At 34.3% G+C, this 10,000-nt stretch overlaps 2 protein-coding genes across 3 annotated transcripts in view; one reads left to right on the forward strand and one right to left on the reverse strand.

Moving 5' to 3' along the window:
• The window catches only part of LOC144968765 (matrilin-1-like), a 19,330-nt gene extending 18,799 nt beyond the window's left edge, over window positions 1–531 (forward strand). The window contains exon 14 of the mRNA XM_078907421.1: window positions 348–531. Coding sequence (XP_078763547.1) covers window positions 348–379 — 32 coding nt within the window. The 3' untranslated portion in view covers window positions 380–531. The remainder of the gene's footprint in view (window positions 1–347) is intronic.
• A 1,176-nt stretch (window positions 532–1,707) lies between these two features.
• Window positions 1,708–10,000, reverse strand: part of LOC144968767 (uncharacterized) — a 16,078-nt gene continuing 7,785 nt past the window's right edge. Inside the window, exons 8-10 of one of the 2 annotated variants that reach the window (XR_013644650.1) lie at window positions 7,588–7,748; window positions 2,855–6,787; window positions 1,708–2,113 (exon numbers count right to left, since the gene is read on the reverse strand). Coding sequence is in view for 1 of the 2 variants with exons in the window: in XM_078907422.1 (XP_078763548.1) it covers window positions 6,652–6,787; window positions 7,588–7,748 (297 nt within the window). In the remaining variant the exon portion in view is untranslated. Of the gene's footprint in view, window positions 6,788–7,587; window positions 7,749–10,000 lie in introns of both variants that reach the window. The other variant, XM_078907422.1, reaches the window with a different exon arrangement.

The raw sequence follows: 10,000 nt of genomic DNA on the forward strand, positions 1-10,000 counted from the left end.
CATCATCATCATCATCAACATCAGCAGCAGCAGCAGTACCACCAGCGCAGCAGCAGTAGCAGCATCCCATTACAGCCATTCTCTTCCTCCTCACCATCTTCATCACCATCACTATCATCATCTTTATCAGCACCACAACCACCACCATAACCCCCGCCCTTTTTATGAACCATAATCCTAATGATCAAAATTCAAACAACAAAGGCAGACCATAGCAGGAAATAGGATGTACTGCTAAGGGATACCTTTCTTCTGTTTCACAAATCAGTCATATCCCAAACGTATACACACAAACAAAAAACTTTTCTATCCTCCAATTTTATGTGAATTTATAATTTCTTCCACAGTCCAAGCTGAGCTGCAAAGAATGCACGAATAAATGATTGGCTTGTGAATGAGCTGCCACAAAATCTTCTTAGTTAACGTATGACCCGGGTCATAATGTACTAACGTGTAAAGGATGTTGACGTTGACAATGATATTTAAAATTTGATATTTTTCTTTCTTTAAGAATAAAATTTTGCGCAGTAATCTTGATGTGTTATACGGTGTTTTTGGTTTTTAAAAAAAACAGTTTCAAACTTCATTTAGTAATTTAAAATCGGGTGTGAGAGTGTCAAAACGAATTTTTAAAAAGAAAAAGTTAAATATACATGAAGATATTGATTATATTTCATTCCAAAGTCGGGACAAGTTTGAGTGAAAACAAAATTACATAGAAAGTAAATAGATAAGTGATGAATTTTGATTAATTATTATTAATTAATGCACTTATAAAGGGCATTCACACAACTTCTCAATGACCAAAGCGCTCCACAATGCAACGTTTATTACCCAGCAAGTTATACGGAACCTGCAATATTCTCCATGTTCGTCTCTGGTCACGACAGTGAGGTCGAGAGTGTACTCCTTGGCGTGAGTACCCCTGAATATGCCCTTTGCAGTAGGATCGTACATTCAGTTGTAGACCATTACTGAATTACTGTCCATTCAGGAACGGAGTTTTCTACCCGCCTCAATGCAGACTCGGTAGCCCCAATCATGGTGGTGGCTATTAAAGTCTCCCAGACAGATGACAAGATGGCTAAACACCGGCGGTGTAGTCCAGTTTGCTATTCGGGGTTTGTAAATGCTGTTCGGTCTCCACTGAAAATATTTGTACCTCTTTGCTATCGGCCCCATTTCAATTACCCTTACTTTCATAACCTCCTTGCCTTAAAAGCTTACGTAAGCCCAAAGTTGTCCAATTCAATGCCTAAGATCTGATATCTGGAAGATTGCGCTCCTGAACCAAGATGAGTCACCTGTAGTATGTGAATGTCAGTCACCACTATGGGCCACCAGTAGCTGTAGTAAAAGCACTGCAATATTTGGTGACGCAGCAAGCCGATTCGCCATTAAAAATTCAATGTTCCTGTACTCGTGATATCCTTGTAATATGGGTCCGGGATGATCTGGCTTATTCAGACACTTTTGTGGACCGCCTTAGTTTGCACTTCCAGGTTGAAACGTAAAGTGCGTACGCGATACGGATGGCCTAGTGAGAGCCCGTTGGAAGACTCGTCTTAGCTATTCATTAAAGCTTCCACCCTTGCCCGGACAAGGCCAAGGCGGGGGAGGAAGCGGTTAGGGGCGGTGCAAAAGCAATACATCAGAGTAATTGCATTTTTGAAACAAACAACTAAAGAAAGAACCCAAACGATGATCTTTGTGGAAATTTAAACAAACAGTGCAATTCTCTTTTTCACATCAAAATTCAATGCATGATGGTTAAAGTAAAACATATATTGACTAAAATAATTATGATATATTACAACTTTAATTAGAATGGCATAAATATATGATGACTACGGTCTCCTCAAAATCTTCCTCTCATAACCTAGATATAAATACCTTATGGCGTAAACTTTACATTTCTATGGGGTTGTAGCTAATAATGTATATATAGAAATAAATCAACGGACTGACAATTTTACATTAAAAAAAAAAACATAATAATATCATAAAGCATAAACTTCAACCAGTAAATTTGAGCTACAAACCAGAATTTACATAATTAAAAGGACAAAAGTGTTCCATGAATTCAGAAGAATTCTGACACCAAATGGTTCTGCTGGCAAATTCTTCTTCTTCTAGGTTCCATGCCTGGTCCAGGCTTCGGATACTGCATGAATTATCTCTCTCCATTCCTCCCTGTCTCTTGCCTTTTCAAACAGCTCTTGGATTGTTAGGCTGGTGAAGCCCTTCAGTTGGTCTATGAGTGTTTTTCTTTGTCTCCCCGGGCGCGTTTACCAGGTATTTTTCCACAACTTGCCAGGTATTCATTCTTATCTTTCCTTACTATGTGTCCGAAAAAGGATAGTTGTCGATCCACTATTAAGGGCATTAGTTTCCTTTGTTGGTATGTTTGTTTTAGCACTTCTTCGTTCGTTTTGTGTGCAGTATACGATATTCTCTGCATCCTTCTCAAGCACCACATTTCAAAAGCTTCAATGTTCTTTTGTGTTTCTGCATTTGTAGTCCAGCTTTCGCATCCGTATAACAAGATTGGCCACACGTAGCACTTCAAGACTCGGAATCTAATCCCGAACGACATCTGTTTGTTTTTCAAAATGTTTCCCAGGTCCATGAAGGCCTGTTTGGCTTGAGTTATTCTTGCTCGTATGTCTCGGTTACATCTTCCATCTGTTGTCACTATTGAACCTAGGTATTTAAAACTTTCTACGTTGGTAAGTTGCTCGCTGTGAATCGTTATATTGCAGGTGTTGTTGTTTTCGGGGTTTTTCTGTATTACCATGCATTCCGTTTTGGTGATATTCACTTCCATTCCCTTGGCTTCACTATCTACTACCACTTTGGCAAATTAGAGGACGAAGAAAAAAATAATAGTAAACGAAAATAAAAGTAGAAAAACGTCATTCATAACGATTGCTGTAGAGACAGACTAGAAAATTGAAAAACTAATCCCCATGAGCATAATTGCATAATTTCAATTAAAGTTTGAAATTGTTTTCAATTAAAATGTGACAATGTATATAAAAAAAAGCCATGTTAGCAGAGATCATTCAGTTATTATTACATCTTATTTTTATTTGATTTCAAAATGGTATAAAATATTTTAAAACGTGTAATTTGTTTTAAGGGGCGGTTTGGGTCTTTTCTAAAAAAAAAAAATTATTACCAATATTGGGAGGTTTTAATCATTCTCTATCGTCAATATAGGTTAAAAAACAACATTTATGGTGAAAAATTTTAATTATCTGTGTTGATATACATTTTGCAACCTAATTTGGGGGTCTGACATAAAAAAAATATAACAATCTTGTGGCAAACGTTCCACAAAAACTAATAAGGGAATGACCTCCGTATTCTTCCCTCTTGTCAACATTGTACCATAGTGTGTCACTACAGAGAGATTTTACGACTTTAGCTTACGGAATTTTTATTAGAACATTACAAAGTTGAGAATCAAATTGTTATGACAAAATTGACCTTAAAAATTCAGAATTAGGATCATAATTCAAAATTCACATATCTTATTTAAAAAATCTCTCTGATGTGACATAATACATTATCTCTGTGATAACTGACAATTTCATTGAATAGATTCTGAGAAACGTTTGACACAGTATCCCATACCCTTAGAAAAATGACATATTGAGAAAATAGCAAAATAGCTTCCCGTTTTTCACACTTTTCTTACTACCTGTACCATTTTCGACTGTGTTTTTCGTGCCTTTATAGTCTACTTTAAGAATTTGGACTTCAATTATATTATTTCTAAGATAATAAAATATCATTTTCCACCAAAATCTCAAAATCAATTTTTCGAAGGATTTTTCTAATAATTAGACCCAAATTAATTCACCGAAATTGTAATCAATTTATCGCTCATTAAGAGAGTTTAAAGTTTATCAACAATAAAGCAAATATGAAAACATAACCTGTAATGAAATGTAAAAATATTTAATGGTTACGATTACAATGAAATGCATTAAGATGTTTAATATTTTTAAAATCATTTTATGTATAACAATAAAAGCAACAAAGTTGAGAAATTTTTACGACAATAAACTGGATTTTGATTGATTTGAAACGTGACATTTAAGATTGCTTAACAACACGAACGGATCATTCAATTTACAATAATACAAGTTGAAAAGTAAAGAGTAAAAGAAAAGATATTGAAATTCATATATAGTTAAAAACGTAATAAAAACACTTAAAACGTGGGGTGTGAGAATGTTTTTTTTTAAACAACTATAAAAAAAACTGCACATGCTGAACATCTTTGGGACGATGCTTTATCCTACTTTTTATCTGCCATTAGCATGTTTTAAAAAGATATAGTTGAATCAAAGGTACAATTAGCAAGCAAAGACATATGATGCAAGCATTTCTGACGTAAAGCGGCATCGTACTTTGTTGGGGTTTTTTTTATTTTAACAAGAGAATACGCATGTCAAAGAATATTGCTAAAAAAACCTTTTTGGGGGTTGTCTTAATTCATCGTCGGATCAAGTAAAAGTTTTCTGGCTATAGTAAATAAGGCATTTCATCAATCTACAGCAAATTTGTACAGCATATTTTTTCTTTGTTGATTAGCCGAAGCTGACACTGAACTTCACTTATATATTAAGTTTTTTTCTTCATTTTCAGGAGGTTGCAGTAGCAGCGCATTATCTGCCATTGTATAATTAGAATGCGGTTGGTATCACACTCTTGTCTGTTGTATTTTGTGAACAGTTCTAATCTCTCTTACCCGATCCAACAGGCTATAAGAGTGTTCCCCATTATATGATTATCTATCGTGATATTCAAAACCAGCTCCTCTCCAAAATTTTAAGTCAATGTTGTGTTTCCACTTTTCTCAATTGGTTTACTTTCACCAGGCCAAAATAGGCCTAACTATTTTTTCTTGCTAGAGGAACAGATCGACATTATGTACTTCAGTTTAAGAAGCAAGGTTGCTAGCAATAATGCCTCCCAATAAAATAGTATATTTCTTTTTACCAGTTTTTTTTTTTATTATTTTGCCTTACTCTTTCTCCCCATTTAATGACATGTATTATAGTTCAATGGTTCAAAACAATTTGTACTTGCTAAATTTTACAAATTTTAAAGACAGGAAATTTACAAGTCAGAAATTTAAAACAAAACAAAAAAAAATCAAATGACTACAATCACCGTGATGGTTGTAAAAGTTTCATGTAAATAGGAAGGGGTATATTAAAATAAGTGAGAATCTTACAATATTATAAAGCCAACACGAGGTGAGGTAACGGAAAAAAATATGATTAAGTTAAATCAAAGTCTCAGTTTAATCGGTAATGACGAATAACATGGACTTTTCAGGTACCCCCTTTATCAACCACAATATGGATAGCTGATGAGTTAGCCATTAAAACAGCTGATAGTGAGTCTTAGACTTCAGTCATCGCGCGACCTATCAGTTGATAAAGAGTAAATCCAACACGTCTACATTATTAAAATGTGTATTCTAAGATCAAACTGCTGCTTACTCTCAAGTTAATCATTATTTTTATTATATCATTTTATATCTTTTTGAGCTTCAAACTGAGACATTTATATTTTATCCTTGGTATCAGAGAAGTGAATTTTCCATCGTCTAAAACCTAAACCTTTTATTCTTTATATACTCTAAAAGACAACAAAGTTGAACAGTAATATCAGTCAGTTTAAGAAAATAAAATGATTCTCAGGACATCTTTATCACCTTTAAGATACTAAAAGCGTCACTTGACAAAAAAGTGTGCCTCTAGAGCCATTCAACCCATAGAGTCGGACTTTATCCTGGGTTCTAGAGTGTGGAATGCACAAAAGCAATTGCAAAGTACTTTCTACCTGATCTAACAGACCTAGCTACCCAATCATTTGTGGGTGGACAGGGAGTGGGGGGGGGGGTGGTAAAGAAAAATCTAGAATTGAAATTCATCCGAGATCGATCTCTGTCCGTTTCTGTGTGAAGCAAGTGCTTTACCTACTGAGCTATTGAGACCCCCGTCACTTGACAAGCGCAATCAAATTCATAAAATCAGTTCTTATCATTACTCGAAACAGCAATTTTAATCTATCTCAATGGTTTGCACCATCGTGATTTTCACCTGAAAACAGTTTCAGAATTGCATAATCTCATACTTTCAAAACCTTACTCATCTTAAATGTTACAATAAATCAACACGATTTCAGGGGAAATTCAAAAACAAACAAAAGGTGCTTAATCACTTGATTTAACAAATAACAAAAATATGTTTTAAAGTAATTATACTGCAATGTCAATTTCTATTCAAATAATAAGACATTTTCATGACTATTAATAACCCATGGTTTGGAATCTTATGATTTTAAGGATATTTATTTCCCACTTTAAGGCAAAGTATTCTAATTGCAAGTATTGCATAATAGACCAATTAAGAATTTTTATTTAAAGTCAGCCTATAAAATTCATTTAAAAAAAAACATTATTTACATTCATGAAAAAATAAAAGTAACTCATAAATGCATAATTAGAGTAGGTTTTGAAGGGTTCAATTATCATACATTAGAATAAAATTGGAATTGTATTTTAGAGATGGTGGAATAAAACAAGGTCCTTAAGTACAATGATAATAATATCATCATCAACAATATCTAAGGAAGAGCACCTGGTCTTAACTTGGCTTTCTGTAGCACCTGTGTGCGTTTCCGTCGCTCCACAGCCTTGTTTCCAACTGTATGTTTAAGTGCCGGTAAGCTGACATTTTCTCTTATGTATGCAATGTCTGGTCTGAAAAGTTGGAAAACAATAGATAATACGATGAACGTGTTGTACTTAAGGAACTTACATTTTACTGCTAATGGAGAAAGAGAAGCCAACTCAATTGACATATTTTCCTCATTACTCCTAAATTTTATCTCATTCCACAAGACTATTGTTACTTTTAATGTACTATATAATGAACCAATCGTTGATTTTTTTATTTAATCAATTAAAAAAACAGTTTCTTTTTAATGCTCTATTTTCCAATCTCTTTCACATATAATAATAAGGGATGATTTAATTGTCATCTTTTGCAACTGACAAAATAAGATGTGACTCATTGTTTCAAAACAGTATGACGTCAGCGTAGATGATGAAATTTAATCCACAATCAAGAATATAAAACTTGCATACAGACGCCATTTCTGTCAGAAGCCAATGCACTAAATATTCACAGGACAGCAAATGCATCCATTGACTGAACTCCTATTAGCATTGGCCTAGCAATGATTATGCCCCACTCTAAATCTGTCACATGGTGTCTTTTGTTGATCCAAAAGCTAATGTTTAGTGAATCAAGCTTAAATTATATATCTTTCACCAATTTTCGTTTTTAAATGAATGGATGCAGAATCAAAAATTTCCTCAGAATATTGTTCAAATTTCAACACAGGAGGTAAACTATGTCCTTATCTCGCAAATTTGCACTGTGAAATTCTGGATCACAAAGATATTATTACTTTAAAAATTATCCAAAAGTGAGAGGGTGCAGGAAATATTTCTAGTCAATTAAAAATATCACCATGGATTGCTTCTGTGTTACTTACAATTTTCTAGATGGATTTTTGAATGGAATTCTGGGTAAGCTGCCTTTTTCTTCTTCTTTCCTCTCGTCCTCTGCTACGTATGCCTTGGCGATGAGGTAGGCATCTGGTGTCCATTTGTGTGAGTATAGAACATCTCGCAAGTCAAGTTTCAAACGATCCAGCTTTTGATATAGACATGAGGTGAAGACGTTAAATCAAATCGTAATGCACATAGTTAGAATTAATTCACAACGTTTAGACATCAAACTCCCTGTTTCACAATGGAATAATCATTTAGTCTTTACAAACCTTTCTTAATATAGAGATAAAGGATGCGACAGTAATAGATCTAACTGTATAATATACCACTAATAAGATATCGTTTTTTGTTTTTCTTAAAGAGAGTTGGGTGCAGATTATAATGTGATATCAAATATTCTGCGAAATTTTAGGAAAAGAAATAAGAAATGCGAGGAATAAAAAGACAGGTGAATAACAAATGAATTAAAATATGCCAACTTGACATCATTACTAATAACACGTTTTCTTTCTGTCATGTTTGTTCAGTTAGAATTTAATGAAAGAAATCCACGAAAAACACCAAGTCGTTTTGGTGTTTAGAATCTTAATATCATGTGTGGAATTGACATATTAGTCCCTTAGAAGGCCATAGAGAACAAACTTTCTATTTCATTCCTGTTAGGCGCCCTTTTTTACTAACCACTATACATCATCTGTCACTCCCTACAGCCAGTTACTAATTCACACGAGATAATCTAGGTATTGTGCCTAAAGTGTCTTATCCAAATACACAAAGCTGAGGCCTAGATAAGCATGCTTTCTTCTATCCCTTGACTGACCATGATCAACATTGTAACTTTGTTCCAGGATACGGCCCGCTCATTTGTTTGTACTTTCAGTATAATTATATGTGTGGTTGAGACATGAAAAATGACAAAGGGAGATGAACGAAGACTGGATACGTTTCACCATAAAGCTTTGAGGCGTCTTTTGAAAGTGTCAAATGAGGAGATCAGGAATAAATGCCCTTCTTTAATTAAGTAAAATGGTGACCCTCAGAATATGGAAATGGACAAGACATGTCTTAAGAATGTCGATCAAGAGCCTCCCTCGTGTGGCTGTAACATGGACGCATGACAGCAAGAGGAAGAGAGGAAACCAAAGAGAAACAAGGAGTAGGACACTGGAGAAGGAAAGAACCTGGCGAGAGGCCTGTACTGCTACAGCCGACAGGATAGCCTGAAGAAAATGTGCGGTCCTAATCTCCACGAGGAGAGATAGGAAAAAGTCAAATCACTGTCCCGCTCAACTTTCAACTCTTCACTTATACCAGTGTTATAACTTATTAATTTGAAAAGAATTGCTGAATTGTTTTGATTTTGTTTGTTTTTTTTCCAAGGCAAAACAATTAAAAGAAGTCAAACGACAACTAAGACATCTTTCATTATAATTGAATGACCTGAACAAGTAGGATACTCTCCACCAACCTTTTAAGAATCTAAGATCTTCTTATTCTGTTGCTCTCCACGTCTATTCCAAAAAACAAATTATAATAATAAGCTTTCAGTAACACAGTGCCAAAGCAGTTGAATACCCTCACACTCACAATCAAATCTAAATCTTGTGATAAGGTAGAGAGATTAAAAACGTTTTAAGAAAATATATTGAACTGTTCACCACCATCTACATTTGTTATGTTTTTCTCTCTCTTTTTTTTGCGGTTTGTGAATGTCCTGAAACCTTATAACGTAGACATCATTAATTACTTTTCACATCATATTTTTTGTGAGTATAAAATCAATTTCAATTTTAAAATTTGCCATTTTGCTAGTGTAAAATCATTATTAATAATTGTATTGATAACTTAGACCTATTCACACAGAGAATCGCCTCTGGGCCCAAAAGTAGTAGAAGTACCATAAAAGCTGCTATCATTATTATTATTATTATCATTGTTATTATTATTATTGTTATTATTATTATTATTAATAATAATAATAATAATAATAATAATGCTGAAAACTTATATAGCGCTATAACTCCGAGACACCAGACTCTAAGCGCTTAAATTACAAATTACTTTGGCTGAAACATACTCATTCACACACACAAGCACACACACACACACACACACATACACACACACACACACAACACAACACACAACACAAACCAAACCTATCTTGCTTCTCATACCATCTACTAAAATCGAAACAAATATGTTTTAAGCGAACGTTTAAAAATAGACAAAGATTCTTTTTCACGAATGCTCTGCGGTAAGGCGTTCCAAATAGAGGGTCCGAAATGAGAAAAGGATCTCATTCCAGCATTTTTCCGAATTCGAGGGACAACTAGTTTTGTGGAATCACTGGCCGAACGTAAGGGGCGGGGTTTTGAATATCTTTCAATTAGT

Source organism: Berghia stephanieae, chromosome 3 (assembly GCF_034508935.2).
Source record: "Berghia stephanieae isolate SIO BIC M18660-M18661 chromosome 3, UCSD_Bste_1.3, whole genome shotgun sequence".
NCBI classification, from domain to species: Eukaryota; Metazoa; Mollusca; class Gastropoda; order Nudibranchia; family Aeolidiidae; genus Berghia; species Berghia stephanieae.